The sequence below is a fragment of the Pterocles gutturalis genome, unplaced genomic scaffold, assembly GCF_000699245.1.
Source record: "Pterocles gutturalis isolate BGI_N339 unplaced genomic scaffold, ASM69924v1 scaffold19439, whole genome shotgun sequence".
Taxonomy (NCBI): domain Eukaryota; kingdom Metazoa; phylum Chordata; class Aves; order Pterocliformes; family Pteroclidae; genus Pterocles; species Pterocles gutturalis.
The window spans coordinates 7,385-34,014 of NW_010128642.1; the positions used below are offsets into that span (position 1 = coordinate 7,385).

The following is a 26,630-nucleotide window of genomic DNA, read 5'->3' on the forward strand; positions in this document are numbered from 1 at the left end:
TTTGGAACCTTTTTTCTTACAACTTTTATTGCAGATGTTTAAGCTCTACCAATCCTTTCAGTATAGTTCTGTTAAATGGGCAATACTGCAGAAGAGAAAGTGTGAAGTGATGAGAGATTTAAGATCAAAAGGAAAAAAGAAAAGCTTATTAATCTGGTCTGTCTTCTCTCCTAGTCTGGTAGAGAGGCACCAATGAGGACTTCCTGAAATTTTAACCTCCACATTCAGGTTAGTGTGTGCATCATGGCACAGCAAGGAAATGTTGGTGAGCTCCTCTCAATGCTGGATTCTCCAATTCTGGGTGTCCTGGAAGATGTAACAGCTGTGTTCAAAGATAATCTCATCTGTGGTATGTATCCTTTTACGTAATTAGAGGAAGATTTTGCTTTTACACTGAAAAGGGTAGAATAGTGGTTTTTTCCCCATCACAGACAGTCTTTGCAAATGCAACTTTAAATTGCTTTAAGGATTGAGGCTTCTCTTAAGTCCATTTTGCTTAATGGCATGACTCCTGGAAGGTCTGTTATATAATGGTTAAAGTGCTGTTATAAAATGACTAGGTTTTCCTGGGGCATGGCCTCAAGCTGTGAGCTGATGAAACTTTCTTTGTCCAGTATATCTAGAAAGAATTAGGTGTCATCTACATTATGGGAACTAGAGGGATTTTGTTCATTTGAATAACAAACAACAACAACAAAAAAACCCCAAACAAAACAGCAGATCCAGACTTTCTTGAAAAAATGATTTCTGCTATTAAGGCATTCCTTATGTTGATGGAGCCTTTTCAGAGCATGAGAGCACTGTCGGTGTCCTTATCCCTGAACTTGTTCTCCTTTATCTGCTGATGGGAGGGACTGTGAACTTACTCCTGAACTCTTTACATGGGTAAAATACTCTTGCAGTTCAGCTGCCTCTAGGTTTTTAAGGTTAGGCAGTGCCACAGTAATTGTTGGTTATTAAAAAACTTAGTTACTTTCCCTGAGCTGAATGCAATTGTTTGAATGGTTAGGAACTGGAAAATGTAGTTGAGGGGTCTTCTTTTCCTCAAGATCTGGTAATGCTAACTACTGGTTTGTGTTATAAATTGTGTAACAGTTGTTAAAATGTTGTGCAATGTGCCTTTAACAAATGCTTTCTTTTTAGTGTATTGAGAATGTATTTTTTTTTCTTGTTGTAAACAAACTGACAGACCGTGGACCTATGCTTGTGAACAACCTGGTGGACTATTACTTGGAAACCAATTCTCAGCAGGCGCTGCATATACTGTCCACACTGCAAGAGCCTCATGACAAGGTAACAAAATCTTGTTATTAAGTATGGCAGATTTGAGCCTGATACTGAAGCAGCCTTTAAACAGCATCTGTTAGAACTGTTTCTCCATTCTGGTATGGAATTATCTTGTTGTAGAGATGTAGTATCTCTCTAGTAAGAATAGTTAGGTTTTAAAAAAACTTTAAAGGTCTCTGTTTCTTGGCTTGCTTAAACTGATTCAATTAAGCAAAGAACCTCTATAAATAAAAGTTTATAAATAAGAGTATGGCATTACAAATTGTTTTACTTCTGCTGAACAGACTTTTTTAATTATTTATTTATGATAAACGTTTTCAAGTGCAGTGACTGCTTCTGGACTGAGTAGTTTGCATTTCACTACCAGCTGACTTAAATTTATTGCTGGGTTTTATTTGCTCTTGGATCCTGTATATTTGTAAAATGCCCGTAGTTTCCATAATTGGCAATGGTAAACTGCTGAATATAAATTGGTGAAAAAGAGTATATAGCAGTTAAATATAAATAGCTTTCCTTTTTCTACCACTCTCTGCAAAATGCTCTGTCAGCATCTACTGGACAAAATTAATGAATATATGGGCAAAGCTGCTACCCGTTTACCCACTCTCTCCCTGCTGGGACACGTGATAAGACGACAACCATCTTGGAAACATAAGCTTTCTCAAGCACCTCTCCTGCTTTCATTACTTAAATGTCTCAAGGTAAGAGCTGTTAGTGTTGTCCGTAAAACACTTGTACACCTGATGTAAACTTACATACCTGTAATGCAAGGCGTTTGTTTTCTGTTTTGATGACATTTAGTTAAGCTGTGAGAAGAGAGAAAATATTGATTAAAATACTGAGCCACAGTGGAATTGTATCAACTAAATATTCAGTTCTGATCTGTTATTACTGACAATCTTGTTTCTGAAAGCCACTGTGACTGTACAACTTTGAGTTAGGAAAGCTTACTACAACTTTTCTAAAAGTAAGTTAGAGAGGGCCTTTGGTTAAGTTGGTCGATATCTTGTGAACTTAATGAGAAATACATTAACTTCCCATTAGTGTATTCTGAAATCTGTGCATGGAAGGTAATATACTCTACTTGCAGTGTAGGTGGGCCACGCAATACGCTATTCCTTGGTGAAATGACCTTGGAATTAGCAGACTTTCCCTTTTTAGCTACAGATGGGCTGGATTACAGGGAGGTAGCTGTTTCCCCATGCTTGCGGGGTTTTTTCCCATCTGCAAATTTATCAGTTCTCATACTGCACAGTTTTGTAACAGTGAATAAAGAATGGAAGGTGTTTTGAGACCTAGAATATGTTGTCAGTAATATCATTTATGTGATAGTGAAGAATTAGTATTAGTCATTTAAGTCACATTAAAATGCATGATGTAGTCAAGTGCCAGTGCTCTTCAAAGCAAAAACACAACAAATTTGGAACTGCCAAAGAAGAAGCTACAGGTGCTATTACTGGAGCTCCTGACATGCCTGACGAGTTCTGTTACCCTTTTCAATGAGAGGCCTAGCTGATTGTGAGGGGAGTGAAGTGTGTTGGGAGCAGAACAGAGATGTGGAAGTGCTGGGGTTGCATGCAGATGGATAGGGGTGGACATGAAATGTGCTGTGAAAGGTTATGTCTGACTGAGGGAGAAGAGAGGCTGCAGATTACACAGAAGAAGAAAGATCCATAATAGTGAATATATCCAATCAGCCCTTAGAGTTATACGATATCTTGATATCTTGGGAGATACCAAGACCAGCTCAGTGGCATCTGGCCACAGGCTTACCTGTGCTCTCTGCACCCCTGTTCTGACAAAGCAGAGGAACTACCAAGGAAAGTGCACATAAAACTGGGGAAGTACATAGGGACCACACCAGGAAAGTGTTTGAACATGTTCTGTATCCTGTCCTAATATCTGATTCTGTTACTGTTTTAGCTAGCTGAAGATTTTTACTGCCACATCCCTTTCTCTTGGTGTAAGCCATAGGGTTCTAGTTATTGTTTGAGTTACTGCTTTATGAAATATTTAGCAGACAGAGTCATCAGCTGGGTTTAATAGAGAACTTTTGACCCTTGCGTTGATAATTGTCCAACATCCTTGAATATCCTGATTAGATTTGCGGTTTCTTAGGCTCTGAATGTTGTGTGTGCTTAGCTCTGGGACAGAAAGAAGGTGGCATGTAAGATGCTTCACATACCAGTGATTTTTTTTTCTACTTAATTGTGGAACTGTGGTGATGTTCCCTTTTTAAGTAAGTCAAGCCTTTATACAGAAAAGTAGCAGCAGGGTAGGAGCAGGAATCCCAAATATATTTTTTTTTTTAGAGTTGTTCTGGATGAAAGAGGCAGTAACCTTGGTTTGTTAAGATATGGTAGGTTTCAGAGGGACTCTCAAAAGTAGAGAACTTTTTCCATGATGATGATTCCGTGTTCACTTCATCCTTGGAAAAAAATTAAGTTCAGCTCTTCTAACTGACTAATGCAGGTTTTTTCCCTTCTTGCAGACTGACACAGATGTAGTAGTACTCACCACAGGTGTCCTAGTGCTAATAACCATGTTGCCAATGATTCCTCAGTCTGGCAAACAGTACCTTCATGATTTCTTTGGTATCTTTGGGCGTCTCTCAGCCTGGTGCTTGCAGAATCCAGGTGAGATTTCAACTTTGTTGCATGCAGTTATGGTTTAGTCATATCCTTGTGACCCTTATGCAGTTGGTGAGCGCATTCTTTTTTGAGACTCTGAATAGTCTGAGATTATTTAAATACAGAAAATGATGTATTAAGCCACAAGCTATTCTTTTCGTTGATAGCATCGGGGAATGCTGCTTTGCTCAAAATTTAGAAGTCTCTTAGATTCTTCCATGTGGTGCTGCTACTACATGAAGTTTCACTGGACTGAAATTATAGTGAAAAGCAGAGATTGATCTTAATGGCTAGAGAAGGGAAAATGCTAACATTTGAGGCAGATATTTGGGAATTTGAGATTCTCAGGTATGAACGGGGAGGGGGAAGAAGAAGCAACATGTAAGAGTTTCTTTTAATGTGCAACTTATTGATAGTCATGGACATGTTGGTAAAACTAGTCTTCTCAGTTACGGCATTGGTTCTGATGAACTGGTTCTGCTGAATTTGCTATAAGGTGTCTGATATCTAACACTAGTGTTACCTATGTGTGTGCCTCATGGCTGTATGAACAAATGCTATGTTAAGCACATAGAGATGCGATTTAGAGGGCCATTTTGCATTGCAGGTTGGATTGGAATTCATAAGATGCCTAGTAAGACTCAGGTCTGTCGTGATTGCTTTTTGTAGATACAAGCTTTTAGTTTTTACCTTTTGAAGTGAAGCAAACCTTCGTTTTTTTAATCTTTGCAAACTCTGTCTCACTATCTCTACAAGTTTCAGGTTTTACCTTTAATAAAAAATGCTGTGCTTTGAGAGTGACAGGATGCTGGTTGCAATTAATGGTCCATATCTTAATTTTTGGTTTTGCTGTGAGCTGATGATAAAGTGTTGCCTGTTCTCTCAGAAGACTTCAGTTTTTCTTGGGACTATTCATGTCTCAGAAGACTTGTTCCAGTTAACATTTCAAATTTGGAAGTACTTTGGTTGCATTCTTAGAAGTTTTGTTCTTTTCTCCAATGTAATGAAAAAGATTCTAACTACTTTTTCCAGGTCATGTTGCAGAGATTTATCTTGTCCATCTTCATGCCAGCGTTTATGCTCTCTTTCATCGTCTTTATGGAATGTACCCTTGCAATTTTGTCTCCTTTCTGCGTTCTCACTACAGTATGAAGGAAAACTTGGAGACCTTTGAAGAGGTAGTCAAGGTAAAATGCTGCTCATCTCTATATTATCTAAGACAAGGAATTCATACCTGTATAAAGGCAGGTATTTGCCAGTTTAATACGCTACATTGATTTACCTGAGGGATACTCAACAGAATAAAGACTGGCTGGTGGAGGACTGTAATCTCAGTTAGGAGCAAGATCACCTGTTGAAGCTGTAGTGGTGTGTGTTAGCTTTATCTGTTAAAGGCAGCATTCTGAATTATTGGGATCAGGAGGTTGCTCAGCAGGTTTGTGTAGTTTAGTGCGATCAAAAGATGCTGTACCAATAATACATACTTCTTCTTGCTCTTGCTCATCCAGCCAATGATGGAACATGTGCGAATTCATCCAGAATTAGTGACTGGATCTAAGGACCATGAACTGGACCCACGAAGGTATATATGTTCACTCTGCTATTAGGAAGGGCTATAAATGAGCAGGTTTTAGTTGGGTTATTTTGGAAGGCTTGCAGCAAAACCTTTCCTGTCAGCAACAGTGTGTGCCAGTGGTGTTTTGCCACCCATATTCAAAGGTACACCAGGTAAACTTTCTTCATTCAAGCTTACAGCTGGATGAATAAGCAAAAACTGTTGTGAAAGGCCATTAACAACAGTGTTGGGGTTCTAAATTAATTTTGTGTCTGGGATAGAATGTCTTCTGCTTAACAGTTGACTTTGTCTTAATTTTATGACGTAACGATCAAACATCCTCAAAGTTCTGAAAGAATTTGCTTATAGTGAATAATGAATGAGAAACTGCAGTGACCAGCTTCAATGGCTTAAGGTTTGGGTCATATTTTTGTGGTTTATTGAAGTACTTGGTGGGATTTAAGTGTTTAAAATGGCTTCAGTATGTCTTGTTTTGGTACCTAGATATTGGTTCAGTTAACAGATCAATTCTTTTAACAGGTATGTCTTAACATTATCAACTGTATTAGTTTTCTTTAGAAATAGGCTCATTTGCCTGCAGCAGCACCACTTGCTGCTTTTCTCTTGTCTCCACAGGCCCAGCCACTGAAGAGGAGAAATTGACTCTTGCTGCACAGTAGTGCTCTTGCCCCGCTTTTCAGAGCCACTAGGAAAACACTACTAAATGGGAGCCTATTGACTATCACAATGCTCAGTTTTGCAGGCTTCTCCCAGATAGGGGGGAGGGTGATGCCACTAAGGATTACAATTGGCAGAAAACTACCAGTTAGAGCCTTCTGATTTGGGATCTTGCACATAGTATCTTGCATTCAAAAGCAACCTGGCCTCTAACAGGCAGCCTTCTGTGCTTTCTCTTCTTTACAGTGAACTCCCATCCCCTGAAATATTGGGCAGGTCTAATCTGACTGCTTAATTTACTGAGAAAAAGTTTTCAGAATGAATGAGGTGGTAGTAATAAAAAAAATTCCCAAAACTTGGGAGGAAAAACACAGACCTGAAAGTGGCATTGCAGATGGTGTTTGCTTAAATAATATTAGATTTCCTCACTGCTGGCATGTCTAAGTTTTGACTACCAACATCTGAGTCTAGTTGAGCTGATTTCTACAGCTGCTGAAGCTCAGGATCAACCAAGTCTTCGTATGCTGTTCCTCCTTTCCAGAGTGCTCCATGGCAGACCTTTATGGATCTCTGTGTCAAAGCTGTTTGTCTCCTCTCTGAGACCCCCTCTTACAAGTCGTCTGGTTGCAATTGCTGTCTGGTGCCTTGTTCCAGATTTGGCGGGGAGCATGCAAAGCTGTCTGGAACAAATGAGGCATCCTACAAGCCAGTTCCTCGTATCTCCAGGAACTACTTGTTTGTAACAATAATTGACTAACTTACTCTTTTGGATCCAAAAACTGTCTGCAGGTGGAAAAGACTAGAAACTCATGATGTTGTGATAGAATGTGCCAAAATCTCCCTGGACCCTGCAGAAGCCTCGTATGAAGATGGCTATTACTCTGTGTCTCGGAAACTCTGCGCAAGCTTAAAACATCATCAAACTGACCCCAGTGCCAGCTGTTACATTGACACACAGAGCAGCTATGGTAAGACCTGCCTGATGGCTAATGAATACCCAGTTCCTGGAGGAAAACTGGCCCTGTAGCAAAAAGACATCTTACTAATTTATCCCACTTAAAGTCCAATTCTTAAGCACCAGAAAATCATAATTAAAAAAAAAAAAGAAATATGCTCATATATGAGAGAGATAGGAGAGATATGCTCTGGTCATGCAAACATACAGAATGCTGGCAAAGTTGCCTTTCCGCTGCCTTGTCCTCCACACTCCAAAACACTGAACCACCACCAAAAAAAAAAAAAAAAGCTGTAGTATGTAATACATTCAAAAGATGTTTTCCTGGTCTGGAAGAAAACTCTCTTGTTTGCTAGCTATGACTGTGTATGTTGAATGGATTTGAGATGTTTGAGTTAAAAGCCTAAATGCTAGCCAGAAGAATTATTGATTTGTATTTGATGTGTGGGATACTTTTAGTTTTATTTTATTCTTTGTTAACTTTCAGGGACTTCTACCCCGTATTCCACTCCTCGGCTAACACTATCGCAAATGCCAGGGCAGCTACCTCAGATTCTGAGCCCACAGTCAATACGGCTGTCAACTGAGCCACAGCAGGTAAAGCAGAAGATAAAGCGCAGCACGCTTTTAATTCTTTGTTCATTGTTTCTCATGACAGTCTAAAAAATTAATGTTTCTGAGAAGTACTGTGAATCCTTCCGGACTTAGTGTACACGTGAGATTTAATACCCATCTGATTTCCTGTGTCAGAACCTGTTGGCTTGTTCCTTTTTTGAGCTTCACTGATTTGTGTTTTTGTATTCCTTTTCCATAGGTTACGATCTGGAGTCCTTCTGCAGTTTGTGGTATGACCACTCCACCAACCTCCCCTGGAATTGTCCCATCAGAGTCATCCCAGTCTGCATCACAACCTTACAGCAAGGCTTTTGGCACATCTGGTACGTGCTGAATTTTGGAATTAGGCTTTCAAGGTTTATTATAATAGAAATTATGGCTGTAAATTTTGCTGTCAGCATCTGAAATGGGAATGCCACACCATGTCATTTGAGAGGCTTAAGTCATCACTTATATGAACTGAGTACCTGGTCATCTAGAGCAGTGCTAATGCAAATACTGAGACAGGAAATAAGCTACAGGGAATTAAGTGCCAAAGTCTGAAGCAGGCCTTTTGGAAATGGCACATTTATCTTGATAAATAGTTGAAAGAGATTTAAGAAGTAAATGGTTGAGATAGTGTTTAAACATACAGTTCTTCACATACATTATTCAGCTGAAAGGAGGAAGTGGGAGGCTGCTGAGAAAACTTTCGCTCCTCCTTTTCAGCAGGGGGGAAAGGAACACCTTTGGGAACACCAGCCACATCTCCTCCACCCTGCACTTCAGATGAGTTTGTGCATGTTTCACTCCCTTCAGCTGCTGCCACGCCTCCTAAAAAGGTATAACAAAATTCTTCTGACAAACAAATCTGATTCTTTTTTCATTGACTTGCCATACCCGCTGTGACCATAACTGAGAAAGAAACATTAGAATAACTGGTTTACAAAAAATGTTGCATTTTGTCCTGAAAACTCGTTTTCTTCCAAGTTCAGACAACTACTGCCACTTCCAGTTGCACAGTTTTAAGACTTCTTATATTGGTTTGCTATTCAAGCCATCTATTTGCAGGAATTTCCTTTCTATGAAACTGTCCAAGAGGTTTGTTTCCAACAGATGTCTGATGCAAAGAATCTATTTTGGGTTTTGTTTTGGTTTTTTTTTCAGGAGGACAAACCAGATTCTGGGAGGCCTTTACTGTACCGACAGCAAAATGTCCTAAACAGCGATAAATCATTGGGTAAACTCCATTTTCCTCTCCCCATTACAATAACCTATTGTAAAGAAATCCTGTTTTTATTGACATGTTCCAATTGCCAAACACTTTTCCACAGGTTTTTCTCTTTCTTTTTTTCCCCCCTAAGTTCTTTGTAGTTCCAGGATCCTGCCTTCACCTGTGATTCAACTTAAAACCTTCCTGTGGTGCTTTTGTTTTCATTTTAACTATTCACCTTCAGAAATAGCTTGCAGAATTTTTTTTAACTGGCCCTCATGCATTCTTATGCATGTTTAAATATACAGATCTACACTGAATGCTGAAAAAGGCTATATTTTTTTTTTTTTGAAGCTGATTCTTTGAGGGTGAATTTGTTTTATCAGAAGCAGCAAGTTGTATATGAAGTCTTACTTGAACAAATTTTATTTCAAATGTCTGGATCAAACTGTAAGGCTGCACATAAAGATAGATATGATGTTCCCTTTTAAAGGCTCTTGGAAAAACTTTGTTTTCTGTCTACAATTATATTGCTGTACTTGAACCTTTTTTTAAAGTTCTGTGGAATATTGAGATCAACAGTGGATGGTTGAGAAACTCACCTTCTGCTAGGTAAATCCAGATTCCATTTTCTCTGTCATCTACGTCTGTGACAGCTGTAGAACGGGATTTCAGCACTGTATGTGAGGCTTCTGTACTGTGAATCTTTACCATCCTCAAAGTGGAGATGATAGTGAAATTAAAAGCTGTTTTTTCTTTGTGAAGTTGTGTAGCAACACTGGAATCTGAACTTTGAATTACAAATAAAGAACAGGCTAAGTTTTTTCCTAATCTGTGACTGAGCTGTGAGCATGAGGTTTCTATCCTGCATGCTTCGTGTGTATCTCCCTGGCAACTGTCTCAGCGTTTTGATCTGTAGTCACATATTGTCAAGTTTGTATTACATCAGTTGGCTAAAATTCCTTTTTTTTCAGGTAAGTACTGTGTCCTTGTGTAGTTAGATCAGAAGCTAAAGGGGAGTTTAATGTTAATGTGGAAGTATAGTCATCTCTCTACACTTAAGACACTTTTTTATTTATTTAATAGATCAAGTTGCCAACAGCACATCCTTATTCATCGAGGCAGTCGCCTACGCTTGTGCAATAGCAAACGTTAAGTTTACAAAATTACATTTTGGGATCAGGACCAACCAGTGACTGATCTCTGAACTGGTTTCCACATGGAATGGAACAGGAGTCAGATAGGTTCCTCCTTTGAGGAAGCATCTGAAGGAGGGACAAGCTTATTTTAAGGCCCTTTCGATAGTAAAACATTTCTGGCTTGTGCTGTGATAAGGCTGGAGAAAACACCATCTGTACTACTAACTTTTCTTTTTTCTTTTCTTTTTCTTTTCTGCAGACACACCCGGTAGTAAAAGTTCAGTAACCTTAAGTGATCTTCCAGAGTTTTTAGGTGGTTTGTCTTTTGAAGATAGTGCTGAAAAGGACAGAGAAGAAGGTAATTTCTGTTATCCTTACATACATCTTAGCGAGGGAAATGTTTGTAATGTTGAAATACAAGGTAAGTAATTATGCTTCCTCCTCCTGTCCTTCTCAGATGCGATATCTAAAGAGATCTCCGAGATCACAAACGATGCTGAACACATGGTGCCTAGAGGAGGATTTGACTCTCCATTTTACCGCACAAATGAAAGTCTGTCAAGCTCTCAAAAGAAGACCCATTCAGTAGTCTCTAGTGTTCAGGGACACAGTCAGACCTGTGAACCTTTAACAACTTCTCTGGACAAGCCTGGGCCTGACAATGCACAGGAAACGCCCAAACAAACATTTACTCCCATAGACAAGCCTTGGGTAGGCTCTGGTGAAAGCCCTGCTGGTAACAGGGAAGGAACGTCTGGAGGGACGAGTATTCTCACTCCCAGCCCTTGCAAAGTACCAGCACAAAGAAGAGTGGTGTTTGAGAGCGGGCAGCCTCCCCTGTATGAGCACCTTTTTGAGGTTGCGTTACCAAAGACTGCCTACCTCTTTGTTGGCAAGAAGACTGAGGAGCTGCTAAAGAAAGCCAAGGGAACCCAGGATGATGACTGCATGTCCTCTACGTCTCCCGTGGAAGTACTGGACAGACTGATACAACAAGGAGCAGATGCACACACTAAGGAGCTGAACAAGTAGGTGACGGAAGATCTTTGCAAACTTTCTTGTTATTCCTTTTGTACTGGCTTTATTTTAATAGCTGTGCCTGAAAAGCAGGTGTGTCTGGAAATCTACAATGAAACAGTGTTCTGTGGAACATTACTGTTAACTGAGCTGGGGGTTCTGGGTGGAGGATTTTTATATTTGCCGTGGTAACTAGTTTGCTTTAGTATAAAAAACAGGGCTGTGACCATAGGACTCTCAGTGCCTTCACTGACAGAGCTGGGGATGAAGGAGGGCTGTTGGCTGTGCAGCAAGTGTGGTTTTGGTAGCACTGCTAGAGAGATTTGTTCACTTTATCAGGTTTAAGACCCACAGTAGATAGTCAAAAGCTACTGTAAAGGCCAAGGCGAGATTGATATGTTCTTCTTTCTAATATATATGAAGCTAAGAACTGGAGAACCAGAGTGAAGATTTAGGTGTATCTGCTGTATTCCTCCTTTTCATCTTACTACCTTGTATTCCACTTCGTCCTTATGCTGTTTTCTGTGCTTGAGATAATTTTCTTCTGACTTCCAAAACATTGCCTTCCATCATCTGCCCTTGCAACCTGCTGCTTGCACAGTTCCTCCTTATTCTCTTCATACCATCTGACTGTAATTGTACTTTTATTAGGCTATAAGCTTTTGAGGTGGGCATTCCATTTTAAAGTGACATGCAGAGTATTTGCATATTTAAAATTACTATTTAATGCTGCATTTTCATTTTTCAGATTGTCTCTGCCAAGCAAATCTGCTGACTGGACTCATTTTGGAGGTAAGAAAGTTTCTCATGTGTTTTGGCCATCTGTTCCTCTGTTATTAGACTTGCTTAAGCAATGACCTGCATACTTTTTCTGCTGCATTAGTTAAAAAAAACAAAACAAAAAAAACCCAAAAAAACCATGGTGTCCTTCATTAAGTTATGGTTTATCTCCTAAGCAAATAGACATCTGTGTTCCAGTGAGGTTTTTTTCCTCTTTGAAAAGTGAAAGCTGCCTTCCGCACAGTCCTAGACATTTCTACTTTTGACCATTTAAGATCTGCTAGCCTTCAGAGTGTTGCTGGTCATCTAACTGTTGCTTATTTTTCTTGCTGCTTCACATGTGTGTCATAGTTTTGTGCTCTTAAGCTTCATGGTGATGGTGAGCTTGGCTTTTTTTCTTAACAGAAGCAGTAATCCATTTGAAGCACATACATGTTGCTCTGGAAAAAATGTTTAAAATTTTACGTTTGTGTTGGAGATCAAATGGAACAGACGGATTTTTAAGTTGTTATTTCAAAGAAATCTAACTTCCTGATTTTAGAAAATATTTCCTGTATGTGGAACAGGGACAGTACGGTTCAGTAACCTTGTGTCTTCTAACACCAATCCAGGTTCTCCCCCTTCGGATGAGATTCACACCCTGCGTAACCAATTGCTTTTGCTGCACAACCAGTTACTGTATGAACGCTTCAAAAGACAGCAACATGCCCTTAGGAACCGCCGTCTTTTGCGAAAAGTGATTAAAGCAACAGCACTGGAGGAACATAACGCTGCCATGGTGAGCAAAGATACAGCTTTAGCAGTCATTTAAACACACTAGAACCAGTATTAATTAGTTTGGCCAGTATCTTTCAGTACCACTCAAAAAAGAAGCCTTGTGTCTCACCTTTTTTAAGTGAGTGTTTGTGGAATGACTTGATGGACGAGTTATGTGCACCATGGTTATTAAAACCAGCAGTTTCTGTTTGACTGTAGGCAACTGAATCAATGGATGCCTGCGTGCTTGACCCCTGCCAGCACTTACCTTTGGATAATATTAAAGGCTTCACAGATAGTGGAGTGGTTACCTAATGCCTGGCTAGACACCTAATAACAATATTTGGAGAAGCATTGTCCTTTTTTCCACTCTTCAGTTGAGGAGTAATAGCAAAAACTTTGAAACCTCAAATATTATTTTTCAGAGTTATATGATAAAGCATGATAAAATCTGAAGTTTTAAGTGCATTGCAGGATGTCTCATTACAGATCTGGGCATGTTTTAGTCTGTATTTACCTATTACAGCTACTTCCATCTACAGTTTCATCTTTTGATAACTCAGTAGAAGAGTCAAAAATAGCTTTCCAGATAGGCTGCAGGAAACAAACTGTAGCTTCAGCTGTGAAATGCAAGTCCCCATCAAAAGCATGAGGTGTAGGGGGAGAATCTGCTGTTGCTCATTGTGCTTCAGATGTGAGTTTGAGTTTTCAGCCTGTCCACTCTATCACCAGTCTCTTTTTCAGCCAAAAACCAAACCAAACCTCAAAAGCCTTAAAAACATGCTCTATATAGAGTGTTCTATCTGTGGAAAAGTGTTACACCTGCATGCTACTGATTGATAACTTTACTTAGCTAGGGACTTAGGACAGATGTTCTAACCGATACAGCAGGTGTCTTGTCTGATGCTTCATGTGGCGTTCTTAACAGAAAGATCAGCTGAAACTACAGGAAAAAGAAATCCAGGCCTTGAAACTGAGTTTGCAGAAAGAACAGGCAAGGTACCACCAGTTTCAGGAGGAACATGAAAATATAGTGGCTCAGCTTCACAGCCAGATCAGACAGCTGCAACACGACCGGGAGGAATTCTACAACCAGAGCCAGGAATTGCAAGTATGAAGCACTGCACTGAACAAAATTGTTATCTACTTACTGGTTTTAAAAATAACTTTCCTAATAACATGGCATGAAATATCTGAGAAAGTTACATATCTCTGTTAGAGATATTGTCCTAATTCAGCATAGGACAGTGCATAATTGGACATGCCTAACTTAGAATTATAAAAGGATGATGACTGTCCTGTCTTCAGTTTGGAAACAGGGAAATGCAGTTTCTTTGCTGTTTTGGGGACTTTCACAACTACTCAGTGTAACTTGATTTGCAGTGGTGGGGGTTATGGCCTTCTAGACATATGCCATTGATAGTCCTCATTAAAGTTTCAGAATCCTGAGTGAAGTTTGTTTTTTTTTTTTTTAATTTGAACAGACCAAGCTGGAAGACTGCCGGAATATGATTACAGATCTGAGGTTAGAATTAAAGAAGGCTAACAACAAGGTGTGTCACACTGAATTGCTTCTTAGCCAGGTTTCTCAAAAGGTAAGAGAAGTCACTGTTCCCAGGGTTCCTTTGTGTCTTTGCATTTATTTTTTTCTGATCATTCTTACTAGGTGCTTTTTCTTTCTCATTCTAAAAGAAGTCTGTGCCTAGTTCCCTGGAATCTGATATTAATTGCACAAAAACAGCACAGAGAAATATATTTTGTTGAAGAAACTTAAAACTCAGTTCAAAGGCTTTTGAAACTTCTCATTTTGGCTGGTTTTTCCACAGTAGGAATTTGCAGATTGAGTACTATGAACTTGTATTAAAGCTCTGCTAAATCTTGGCATCTTAGAGATCTTGTTTGTGTCAGAAATTGAATGGACTTCTCATAAGTGGAAACATAGTTATATTAAGGGAAGCAGTAGCTACATGGTGATGTTCTGTATGGAGTGTCACCAGCTTTATGAAGGCTAATTTATTTAACACTTATTACCTATGATGCCTTAGATTCTTTTCTTTGTCTCTCTTAATAAAAATACCGTGTGAACACAGCACCTATCAGCTGTGACTTTCCTGCGGAACTATCCATTCCAACATTTGATTCTGTTCAATTTCTCTTTAAAGCTTTCCAACAGTGAATCAGTGCAACAGCAGATGGAGTTCTTGAACAGGCAACTTCTGGTTCTTGGAGAGGTCAATGAGTTGTACCTGGAGCAGCTGCAGCACAAGCACACAGACACTACAAAGGTACGATTACAGGGTTGCAGACAAGGCCTTTTGGGAAGGTATCACTTGAGGCCATCATCAGGCTGTTCTCAGCCTGGTGTTCAGAATAAAGGAAATGCTTCATAACAGGTCCTTTGTTTGAAGTTGATTTTCAGGGATTGGATTTAATATTTCATTTTCTGCTTGGGTTTTTTTGTGCATTGTGTCATTATGGAATCTCTTCAGTGCCCTGTGCTTGAAAGCTAAGAAGGGGATGTTAGGGTACACCTGAAGTCAGTTTTAGCCACTTGATGTAAATTCTAAGGCAATTTTTTCTTGCCAAAGGTCAAGACTTTACTGTGCTCTTAATGTAATTGGCAGCAGACTATTGCTGGTAAAGTAACATTGGGCTCTTATATTGGTGGAAGTGTATAATGTAGGTTACTATTGCTAGTATTTGTAGGAAAAAACCCTTAACTGGGGTTTTACTGGGTTTTGTGATGTGGTGTTCTAGAACAAGCAATCTTACTCTTCTCACTCAGTCATTTTCCTGTTAAGAGTTAATACTAACTTTACCAAAACTACTGTGGTTCATATGGTTTTACTTCCTGACTTCAAAGAAACCTTTTTTTAATTAGAAGCAAGTAAATTACACAACAATATAACTGTTTCTGCGTGGGAGCAAGTAATTAAAGAAGGTGAATAACAAGGAAAAAAAACCAACCCTTTTACTGGTATTTAATGAAGGTCATGTTGCAAAAACAGTTTTAAAATTAAGTTTTTCTGTCCTAATCAGGTGCAGAACTGACAAGTTTGCTTTGCTAAAAAGAGCTTTTCATAAGGAACATCAATGTGCTAATAAATTCCAGTGATGCATAGATATTTTCACAGTAATATAATAGTGTACATCTTCAGAGTATCCAGTTTTCTATATCTGTTTTTAGAAACGCTTCTTTTATTCCATCCTGCTTAAAAATGTGACTATTTATAGCATCAGAAACATGTCTAAATATTAATAAAAATAGCACACAAATTATACTTTAACATTTGTGTTTTTTCCTTCAAGGAGGTTGAAATGTTGCAAGCTGCTTTTCGGAAAGAACTGGAGAAAGCAAAGTCGTGTGTTCTACAGCAAAGCCAAAGGCTTGATGCTTCCCAGAAACGGATAGCTGAACTGGAATCTCAGCTTGCTAAAAAGGACCACCTCTTCCTGGAGCAAAAGAAATACCTGGAAGATGTCAAAATCCAAGCAAGGTAGGAGCTTCCTAGGCAAAATTTTAGCCATGCATTGACAGGTGCACTGTCATAGTTGTGGCAGAATCCAGAGACACTGAACTTGATGGGTTTGGGTTTCTTTTTCTGTTTAGAGGTCAGCTGCAAGCAGTAGAAAGTAGGTACAAGGCCCAGAAAAGAATCACACAGGCATTTGAGCTGGAAATCTTGGATTTATTTGGCCGGCTGGAGAAGAGCAGCCTACTGAAAAAACTTCAAGATGAAAAAACAGAAGCAGCTGAAGCAGCAGAAGAAAGGTAAGAGTGGTGATGTGAAATATGCTGGATTCATGACCAGCTCCTTGGAAGCTGATACCTTTGTGGAATTTCTAGCACTTGGACGCACCATCTCAAAATATTTCTGTTACTCCTCTTTTTACAGACTGAATCTATTTCAGGGCTGCCCAGGTCATTGAGAGTCATTGTCAAAACTGGAAGTGCTTATGAAGTACTTTTCAGATAACTGAACCATTACTCAAAGTTTGAGAGAAACCTCTGATTTGGCTCGTAGGCTGGTCTCTTTAATCTACAAATTGTTACACCATTGTTAAGTAGTTGTTTTACATATGTCTGCCTAAAGCTTCTAGTTAGTGCTGTACTTTCCTCTAGATCATACCTTTTTTTTTTTACACCAAATTCTGCTACAGCGTCAGGATAATTTCTTACACTGCCAGCAGATTTGTGGCCATCACCTGTGCTTGGGTTAGGTAAAGGAGGGATCTACGATCCAAGGAAGATGTACAGATATCTTACAGATGTTAACAGATCAGGATCCAGTTCCGTTCTGAGATTATTGTCGGCTTTGGACTTAAAACACTGGATGTTGCAATGATGAGTGTGTGATACTTACCTTTCTGGTTACCCTCTGTCACCTCTGCTTTGCTACAAAATGGTGACAGGAAAGCTGTTGGAAGTATATAGGCAGTAGCAGAAATGGAAAGTAATCAAAGTAACCTGCCTTCCCCAGCATTTCCCCTTCTTGTGAACAGTTGCTTCAGGTTCCTTGACACTGTATCCTCTCTCTTCTCAAAACAGGCTGGATTGTGGTAATGAAGATACTGTGGCAGGACGCAGCGAGGAAATGATTGGTAGAAATGGAGAGACCAAACCTCCCAGCACTCGAGGTAGTAGTAGCAGTAAGGGTGGCAGCAGCAGTGAGCTCTCCACCCCAGAAAAACCCCAGAACCAGAGATTCAGCAGTCGCTGGGAGAAATCCATGTTGCAGGAGCCCTCGAGTACTGTCCCCCTGACTGTAGGTTCACTCCCCAGCTCCAAGAGCTTCCTTGGAATGAAGGCACGAGAATTATTTCGCAACAAAAGTGAGAGCCAGTGTGATGAGGAGGGTGTAACCATCAACAGGCTTTCTGATGCTCTAAAGACTGAACTATGTAAAGATCCAAACATGGAGACAAAGGCCCCTTCAAGCCCCGATAACCTTAGTCTCTCGCCTAAGATCCAGGAAAGCAGTGTTGGACAGCTTCATATCATGGACTACAATGAAACTCATCATGACCACAGTTAAAAAAGAAGATAGTCAATCAGTGTTATTTTCATATTCTTGGCATAGAACAGGAGGCGTGAATGCAAGTTTAACTAAAAGCTTTTCTGTTTCTTTGGTCTGAGCAGCTAGCTCATGCAGCGGAATAGGTTTTCTGTCCAGAAACAGAAGAAGGCTGCTGAACGAATGCAAAGTGGATTTTTGGGTCTGGAGTTGAAATGCCCAGCCTAACTCTTGCTTCTTTCTCAAATTCAGTCCTTAGCAGCGTGTACTAATCTGAAGGGACAAACGTTAGCATTTACAAGTATTTTTTTCCCTTTCTCCCCTTCCCCAGTGAGTGGCTGCATTTATGAACTTGAGTGCAATACGAGGCCAAATTAACATTCATGAGTCTACTATGAATGCTTTGTATTTCCTTGCAAGCTTCCAATTTAGAGCAGTTAATTGTGCTGCCTGTCCGGGTGACTTTGGTTGCTTTCATCCTGGAAAGAAGCAGCACTAGAATTTCTGGTGCATTCATCTAAAGGTCTCTGTTTTGCCTGTCCACTGTCCCACATCCCTCAGAGCCCAGTCTTCGTTAAGTTGGACTCTGATTGAATACCTAAATGTTTAAAGAACAGTGTACCTCTGCAAAACGATTAATTCACCCCAATTCATGATCATTGTTTATATTGTCCTTAACATTTCCTGGCAAGTTACCTTTGAACAGACACTTAATAAGGAACTGGAGCTCACAATGCAGAAGAGATCGTATTTGCTGAAGACTTGTCAAAACACTAGCTTCTGATCTTTTGGTATTTTAAGTGTTTGCCTGACAGACTGGTACTGACCTCAGACTGGTTCGTATGGGAAAGCAGTTGGGGTGGGAGAAGAGGGAAAAGGAAGCTTTACTCGAGCAGGGAGAGCGTGCAGAACGTCTATGTAGAATTGGAAGCTTATGAAGATTTGCAGAAGAGCATTTGTTTCTCTAATCAGGGAAATACTTCTGCTGCCTGACCCTCCTTCATAGTTCTGGTCTTTGTTTCCAGTCTGAGCAAGACCACTGTGTTTTGAGTCCAAAGAAATTGGCATAATTCTTCCTGGCGATATTTTTTCAAGCTTGACTTACAGAATATGGTTTCCTTTTAGTGCTATTCTGCTCAGACTGCAGCACATTTTTCAGCTCAGCAATGTCAGTTTGGCTCTAGGTATCTCCCCTTCGCCCTCGTCCTGTTTCCTTAGAAGACAAGGCTGAAGAGGAAGCCTGCTCAAACCGAGAATCAATTCTGTCGTGAAGCCCTTCGGCGTTAATCATGTTTTAAGTCAACAGTGAGCCTTCTGTGAAGGAGGATTGTGGGATCAGGGCTTGTCAGTGGTCAGACTCAATCTCCTTCGTGACAGAACAGAGCCCGCTCTTAGGAAGGCAGTGTGCTTGTTTTAAATGTTAGATATGTCTGGCTCCAGGCGTACTTAGACATATCAGGCTTCACAGTTACCCTGCATCACACGTGGCCTCTTTTCATAAACATTCTGTGGGTGGCAGCTGCTGTTTAAGAATCTTCTCACATATAAATCAAGTCCAAGTACACTTCCACTTGTAGTTCAAATCCCATCTTAACCTGAACAGGACTCTGTCAAAGCAGCTGGCAGTATGCTAAGTTGCACTTGACAGTACTTTTCCTCCCATTTCCGCTTCTTCCGTACCACCTAGGGTCTAAATACATTTCTGCCTGTCTAAACTATTCTCAGTCTCCTTTCGGTTGGTCAGTCCTAACTCTGAAAGTAAAGGTGAACTTCAGTGGTGTTGTCAAAGCTTGAATCTGCATGGAATAGAAAATAGAGAGTTGGTTGTAAGTGACAGACTGGTTTTGTCGACATGTCTATAGGCTTTCTAAGACTTAGTGGTAGCAAACGTGGTAGCGTGTGTTTCGGTAAGATTTGGAGGTTTCCTGCCCCTTGCCCCACCGGGTCCCAGCCCCAGGAGTGAACGGTTTGCACGTTGCCCTTGAAGGGCTGGCTCAGCAGTTGGATGTCATTGTGTTGGAGGAGTTCATTAGCCCATCCTTCTGCTTTGCCGAGCCCAAAAAGGTATCTTGCTTATGTGATAACCTCAGTTGTTCTGAGGAGAGGCGGTTTTTGTTGTCTGTTACAAAAATGCCCTGGCGGTAATGCAAAGCTCATTGCTAAGGTGGCTTTTTTCTTCTTTTAAAAAGGATTTTAGCACCAGGATAGTAATGGAAACCACTTTAGGTTTGTTTATGGACCACAAAGATTATGGAGGAACAAATTTTGCAGTTTTTTTGTAAGTCTAAAAATCATGGATCTGCTGTATGTAGTTAACTTGCAGTTTGTTTGAAGGGGTCCCATCAGTGAAGTGGAAACAGATTTTTTTTTTTTAACTGACTGCTTTTAGTTAAATCTAAAATTGCTGTCTTTGTCAAGTTAATCTGTTCCCTGCCTCGCTCTTTGTAAGCATGTTAAACAATCCACATTAAATGCCATAAATATGAAATACGAGGAAATGGTACAATCGTAAGCTAAAGAGAACTTCAACCAAAAGGAGGTTTTGCTGTCCTTATTAGAATGTTCTAAAATGTCAAGGCAGTTGCTTGTGTTTAACTGTGAACAAATAAAATGTATTGTTTTGCACTACTCTGTGTTAAATTCCCTGCAAGCCGACCTCTTTAGGACCAAGCTGTGCTGAGACAAAACATGCAGAAACAAGTTCAGTATTGACGCATCTTCCAAGATTGGTGTAGTACAGAGGAGGTAAGTGGTTCTGCCCCTTTTTGCATGAGGTTTTTTGTTAGAAGCTCGTTTTGCTACTGGAGCCAAAGCCTTTTTTATTCTGTGACAAACTCAATGATGACATACTGGTATAATCCATAAATTAACTGCAAATCTGCACGTTAGCTTTCTGTATGGCGTTCATGTAGTCTAGAGACTACACAGTGATTAGACAAATTAATAGCTGAAAATGTCAGACTGTTGTTTGCAAAGCTGGGGATGCTGTCAGAAGCTGTCTGGCTCGCTCTGTCCCTCTCTGCATCCCTTTAGGAATTTTTCTTCCCGTGGTGTTTCCCAAAGGCAGCCGCTGGAGGCCCCACAAAGCCCATCACTTTGCTCTGCATTGCTTTCAGTGACATTTTTGGGATGCTGAGTTTCCCCTCTCCCTTGCCTTCCCCCACTTGTTCCCTGCAGATCCCACCACCATCCCCAACACCTGATCTGCGCTTCCTGGGGTCGGAGCTATGCCCCATCCTCTCGGTGTGTGAGACACTGGAACCAGATGTTTAACGTACAGAATATTTTGGGTTGGTTACAGGCTGACAAAAGCCTGGTTTGACCCTCAGCTGAACCAAGAGGTACATTACAGCCTACAGATGCCAGGATTCTGCTGAGATTGTCTGCTACCAGCCTGTATCCCTATTCCAGTCTTTGAACAAAAAAGCAGCATTTATTTCCTGGACTGACTGTCAGATCTCTGGGTAAGTCAGTTTGGTGCCCTCCTTGGTTTCTCAGTGTGTATCTTGCAGTTTTCTGCTCACAGAGGCTAAAGTAAAACTTTATTGAAGTTCTGTGTTTGGCATTTACATCCTGTTTATGTAAATTCTTCAAACAGCTTGATTTGTAGTAGAGAAAAACAATTCTTGCTGTATCTTTTTGTCTTTTGAAGTGTCCATCCACCCTGAAAGAGAAGAACTTGTATGGAAATTAAGTAATTTGTCTAGATGTTTTTGTGAGACTTCACTTTGCAGTCTTCCAACAGATTCTGGTCATGTCATTACCAAACCTCAGACTGCAAGTTTTATGCACTCATTTTTCTGCTTGTGTCTTAAAATTTTGGCTCCATAAGGCTGATTGAAAAGATAGGGCTAAGCTAGAAATTATTCCTAAGGTTTGGGAATCGTTTCTTGCACATATTGCAACCTCTGTCAAGTACAACTGGACAACTGCCCTGGCATTTTGAACAGCAGGGCTGGGGGGTGGCAGACGGGGTTTGACAGGACTGTTCGGACAAGCAATTTGTGCTGTGCTGTACCATGGAAACTGAACTACAAAACTGGAGGATAATTTTGGTCTTATCAGAGCCTGCGTGTTCAAATTTAAACTATACGACAGGGTGAGGAAGGTTGAAAACAAGATTTGGGAATAGCGTCCCTTGTGTCCCCAGCACTTGTCATCTTGTCCATATAGCGTGTACTTGTTCTGAAAAACTTTCCAAGACAGCAGCTGTCATCGGACACTTGTCTTTGCAACATGAAACACAACAGGGCAGCTGGGAGCACCTCTGATTTTGCTGCCTGAAGCTGCCTCTGCAACAGGACTCTCGAGTAAAGCCTGAGAGGGTAACGGTCACATTCAGCTGGCCGTGGCCCCAGCGGTCTTTGTGACCCTGGCGAGCTTTGTTACCATTTTGAGTTCACCAAGGTTCAATTCACTCGGATCATGATGCCTTCTAAAAACAGCCTTCCACATCAGCGTGGGTAGATGTATTTTATAGCAGCACTTGTGGAGAGGGGAAGGGAAAAAACCACAAAAGAAGGTGGGGTTATGTGAGGAACACAAATGCTCCTGAAAATACTTCCCATGTCACCTGAGCTATCATTCCTTCCTGTGCTCCCCCCTCTGTATTAACTCTCCCTTCTTTTTTGGCTGCTTGTTGCCAAAATCTGGTCATCTTAAGGCAAAAGCTTTCTCACAATTTTAGCAAACTGAGCCAGGTATGCAAGGGGAAATCGTTTATTCAGGAGTGTCTTCCAGCAGGAAGCAAAGAACAGGAGCTACTTTGCCTGTGGGAGGGGAAAAGAACAGTCAGATACAGGGAAGACACCGCGTTACTGAGATCTTAAGTTTGTAGTTACATTGCTTGAATAAAAGCACCACTAAAAACGCTTATCAGCTCCAGAGAACAGGAGAGCCTGGGACTCTGCTGGTCCTCCCTGAGCAGCCTGGCAAGAGAGCAGTTTTCAGCACCAGTACCAAGTCACCATGCTGGGATTGCAAAGTGCTGGTGTACGAGCAGCATGAGACCATTTCAACTGCCTTGCGGTTTTCACGAACCAAGGCTCATAACATCCCTGAAAGCTAGGCAAGCTGGACTCCGGCCTTGAAAAAGGGAAGGCACAGACTTTTAACTTGCAATTTGCACAGGAACCATGTGAAAATGGCCACAGCTTTCTCAGTCTCTCTGCTCCCACCGGATTCCTGTGAATCATGTCGAGTGGAAATGACTTTGTTAGTTTTGCAGAGCTCTGGGGAGGACAGGGGTGTTTTATTCAAGTTTGATATTGTCATTACACCAAGCTCAGTGTGAAATGAAGTTTGTCCTCCTTTATATCTCTACCTCAGACAGCAAAGGAGTCAAGTGGGTGCAAGAGAAGATGTTCTGAGTGGTGTGCACTGGCAACAGCGTGAGAGCCTTCAGGAAGGCTGCAGGGAGCACAGTCGGTGCAGCTAAAGGGCGCTGACCTTTCCTGTAGCCAGTGGCATGGAAGGGAGACATCATTAGTGTCCTGTAGACTCTGATTCTTTGGTCCAGATAACCAGGAAATTTCCATGGGGGTGAGGGAACTTTAGGGACAAGTCTAAATCTCGAGCAAACATCTGAATCCATAATGAGAGGCCTTTGCTGTGCTGCACCATGTCCTTCAGACATGCTGGTTCTTCACACCTCTGGCTTTGGTGAGTGAGTGGGTGTTCCTCAGAAGTCCGAGAAAGTGTGAAAACCCATTTCAAGTAGCTTGCCCAAGATTTGTATCTGAGAGATTAGAACCTGATTGCTCCTGCCTGTTCCCTTCTCTCACACAGGGCTGGTCAGTGGGTCCAGCTGTGGTGCTGCAGCTGCTTCTCTTGGGGTATGACTTTGAGGAGAGTGGAAACATCAGCAAGGGAGAGAAGTATCTGTCCAAGGCTGGCTTACAGGGCTAACTCTTCGGGAAGTGGACTCGGATAGGAAGGATGTCTAGGATTCATTTCACTGGCTTTAATCAGCCACCTGATTAAAGGTGGTAAGCAGAAGCAGCATGAACTTTGATCCTTTAAAAGGCATGTCTGCCTGGTGGTTTCCAGGGACCCTTAAGTATCCCACTGGGATTTTCTGTGTCATTCAGGTGCTTCTTCCGGCCACGCTTACTCCCCTGCACTCGTATATTATCTTTGTCACTAGCTGAGCTCTGAACTCCAAGGTGCACAGCAGGTGCTGTTTGGGCAACGGCTGCCCTAGCTGGGGCACCCTGGGCTGCCCTTTTCTCAGAGACAGCACTTCCACCACTCACGTGCTGTGACAGCTTCTCCGTCTGGGTTACCCACTCCTTCATGCAGTCTAGAACGATGGGGATGAGGCTCACCACCCCTCCAAAATGATTCTTTGCTTCGTCGCAGCTCAGGTGATTCACAACGTCATGGGGGTATCTGTGGGACACAAGGAAACAACGGGCAGAGCCGTTCCAGCGATGGGACCCTGGTGACCCCCAGTGCCCCCCTCGGACTGTCTGGGAAGAGCAGAAATGCCCGGCCAGCCATCTCCCCAGAACAAAAAGGCACAGATAGAATTACAGCTTGAGAAATGAGTTGTGCCAAACACACCATCCGGCTATTGGGCTCGATCTGGAAGAGTTCAAGAGCATGTACAGACACTGCCTCGCAGAAACGAGCCGCATGCAGAGCAGGAGCAGGAGGGAGGAGGCAGTAAACTGCCTGAGCGTTGCACGGGACTTCAGGGCACTAACCTGCCTGCGTGCACCCTTCCATGCACCAGCAAAAATGAAAGAATAACCAAGCAAACCCCCTTTTTGGGAATGGAGGCTGGCAATGTTTTCCCAACAGCTGGAACAGTTTACCTTCACCAAAGACAGAAAGGTGGTGTAACAGAATTGATGGAGAAGTGGGAATATGCATCCGTGTGACGGTCCCCAGCACCAACAATCACCTCAAAGAAACTCGGCAGGTGGAGAGACCTACTTTGCTCGGATGGCGCTCAGATCGTTGCTGTGGCTGAGGAGCAGCTTGCATCTCTCCAAAATGCCGTTGGTTATGTTGTTACCGGGGTGCACGGTTTCCAGCCTGTGGCAGAGCTTGCTGAGATCACTGCAGATGTTCAGGAACATGCTGAGGATACGCCTGTCCGTGGAATTGTGACAGTGATGGTCCATGTAGGACTTTACCTGTACATGGGGAAAGCCAGAGAAATGACATTTAACTTATGCTGCTAAGTTGCTCAGGTTAGTGAGGAGAAGCTGCTTTCTCTCATGACTCTGCAGGTGTGAGCAGTGCCATGGCAGGTGTAAGACTTCTAGAGCACGCCTGAGAGGTTTGCTCGTCATTCATCACAGCTGCAGCAGGCTGGGGTAACGGACCTGCTCATCAGCACACCAGCGAGCCTTCCTCCCTCTGAAGAAGTGTGGGAATACCCCAGCCCAGAGCATCGCTCTGCTGCAGAAACAGGTTTGGCATGAGCAGAGTTTTCTGTCTGCTCTGAGCAGGGTCCCCTCTGCCCCTGCCACGGCTGTCCAGGCAGAGCGGGGCGGGATGTGTTTGCATCCCGTGTTCTTCATGGTTCTGTATTTGGCACCACTGGATGGTTCTGCAAAACTAAAACCATTTAACCTGAGTTGTCCTTACTAATTGTTACAGCAATGATGTTCCCTATTTGTTTTGAGGGTTTTTGTTACTCAGAGTGAATGGCATTGCATGACGGAACATTATGCCAAGAGATTAGGTATCTTCTCCAAAGAAATTACAGGCGCTTCAGACACGAGTGGTCAGAATATAAAATACCGAGCGACTGTTGGCAGTCAGAGCTGGACTCTAACACCTTCAGTGTTTTCTGTAAGATTTCAAGACAAGAACAAACTAGCTGCTCCAACATCGGTACAGCTTCTGCATACAGAAAAGCCATGCTATGTGCTTGGGCAAATTCTCAGCAGGTTTGTAAGAAAAATAAAAAATCGCCCCTAAGGAACCATTTCCTCTACAGCGTCCTCCTTCCACACTGTTTGCTGAGCGTTGTGTCCTTGTGAGTGGCAGAATTTTTTATTGCTGCTGTGAGCAGAAATAGTCCTAAAGAGAATAGCATTTTAGCCTGGATGTTCACCGGTGGGATAACAGGATTCTTTCTGTCCCCATCAACAACAGCCAGGTCCTGCACTGGCAGGGCCAGGACAGGGACCAGGACTAGGGGACTGATGGCTCGCAAGGGCTGCTTGGCTCTGTCTTAGGCAACTGCTGCCTCTTGAGCTGCGGCCGGGGGAGTTCACAGACAGCCCCTGCGCTGGGCCAGGGGCATGACCACAGCCAGGCTCTGCCGCGCAGGGGCTTGCTGAGTAATTTCAGTCTCTGGCTGAAGCCCTGACTGAGGAGCTTCTCTCCCAAAACCACTTGGGCTTTGACTTTATACCCTACCCCAGCCAGAGGGCTGCAGGAGCTGTTGCCATTTTCTGATGGTGGTGCGATCTTCGTCCCTTCCACCTTACTGCTCTCTCCTCTCTTCTCCGAGAAATGTCACCACTCAGCGCTAAAAAGTCTCCCACATACAGCTTTTAGAGGTTGGAAATGCAGCTGTATTCCCATCTAGGTGCAATATATTTTTTTTCTGTAGTTTCTATGTTTATAGGGCAAGAAAGCTGGCACTCAAGTCAGCTTGGCTTTCTCTCTGCCTCTGACCTCGAGCTGGGTCTTGTGCCTGTCTCAAATCCACAATTCTAATTTTATTTAGATTTCCGTCTCCCACATACAGCTTTTAGAGGTTGGAAATGCAGCTGTATTCCCATCTAGGTGCAATATATTTTTTTTCTGTAGTTTCTATGTTTATAGGGCAAGAAAGCTGGCACTCAAGTCAGCTTGGCTTTCTCTCTGCCTCTGACCTCGAGCTGGGTCTTGTGCCTGTCTCAAATCCACAATTCTAATTTTATTTAGATTTCCCCCCCCCACACTCCTTAAAACATCCCACGTTATAAAATTTCCAAGGCACATCACTTACCAGCCCCGACACCCCCCCCCCCCCCCCCCCGCGGGGGGCCGCCCCTCAGTGCTTC

The 26,630-nt window shown here is 42.0% G+C and overlaps 2 protein-coding genes across 3 annotated transcripts in view; one reads left to right on the forward strand and one right to left on the reverse strand.

Moving 5' to 3' along the window:
• Positions 1 to 243: 243 nt before the first annotated feature.
• TSC1 (tuberous sclerosis 1) lies at positions 244 to 17,640 on the forward strand. Of its 2 annotated transcripts, XM_010079707.1 has the most exons (21): positions 244 to 349; positions 1,190 to 1,293; positions 1,836 to 1,988; positions 3,779 to 3,923; positions 4,950 to 5,104; positions 5,426 to 5,499; positions 6,940 to 7,118; positions 7,593 to 7,702; positions 7,920 to 8,043; positions 8,429 to 8,541; positions 8,867 to 8,939; positions 10,311 to 10,409; positions 10,509 to 11,079; positions 11,817 to 11,860; positions 12,460 to 12,626; positions 13,533 to 13,715; positions 14,089 to 14,199; positions 14,767 to 14,889; positions 15,914 to 16,101; positions 16,215 to 16,376; positions 17,154 to 17,640. In XM_010079707.1, exons 1-21 carry the CDS (start codon positions 244 to 246, stop codon positions 17,638 to 17,640), a joined length of 3,471 nt encoding a protein of 1,156 aa, XP_010078009.1. The 2 variants fall into 2 exon arrangements, with proteins under 2 accessions (XP_010078009.1, XP_010078010.1); XM_010079708.1 differs by lacking the exon at positions 1,836 to 1,988.
• Positions 17,641 to 22,322: 4,682 nt separating this feature from the next.
• LOC104466326 (chromosome unknown open reading frame, human C9orf9) overlaps positions 22,323 to 26,630 on the reverse strand; it is a gene marked incomplete at its 5' end in the record, with an annotated part of 4,824 nt that continues 516 nt past the window's right edge. The window contains 4 exons of the mRNA XM_010079709.1: positions 22,323 to 22,388; positions 22,461 to 22,464; positions 23,867 to 24,009; positions 24,559 to 24,761. Of these exons, the coding sequence (XP_010078011.1) occupies positions 22,343 to 22,388; positions 22,461 to 22,464; positions 23,867 to 24,009; positions 24,559 to 24,761 (396 nt within the window). The remainder of the gene's footprint in view (positions 22,389 to 22,460; positions 22,465 to 23,866; positions 24,010 to 24,558; positions 24,762 to 26,630) is intronic.

Coding starts and splice junctions, on each gene's coding strand:
- TSC1 (XM_010079707.1), top strand. CDS start 244: ATGGCACAGCAAGGAAATGTTGGTGAGCTCCTCTCAATGCTGGATTCT. Junction 8,044..8,428: donor CAAGGCTTTTGGCACATCTG/GTACGTGCTGAA, acceptor CCTCCTTTTCAG/CAGGGGGGAAAGGAACACCT. Junction 14,200..14,766: donor TTAGCCAGGTTTCTCAAAAG/GTAAGAGAAGTC, acceptor TTCTCTTTAAAG/CTTTCCAACAGTGAATCAGT.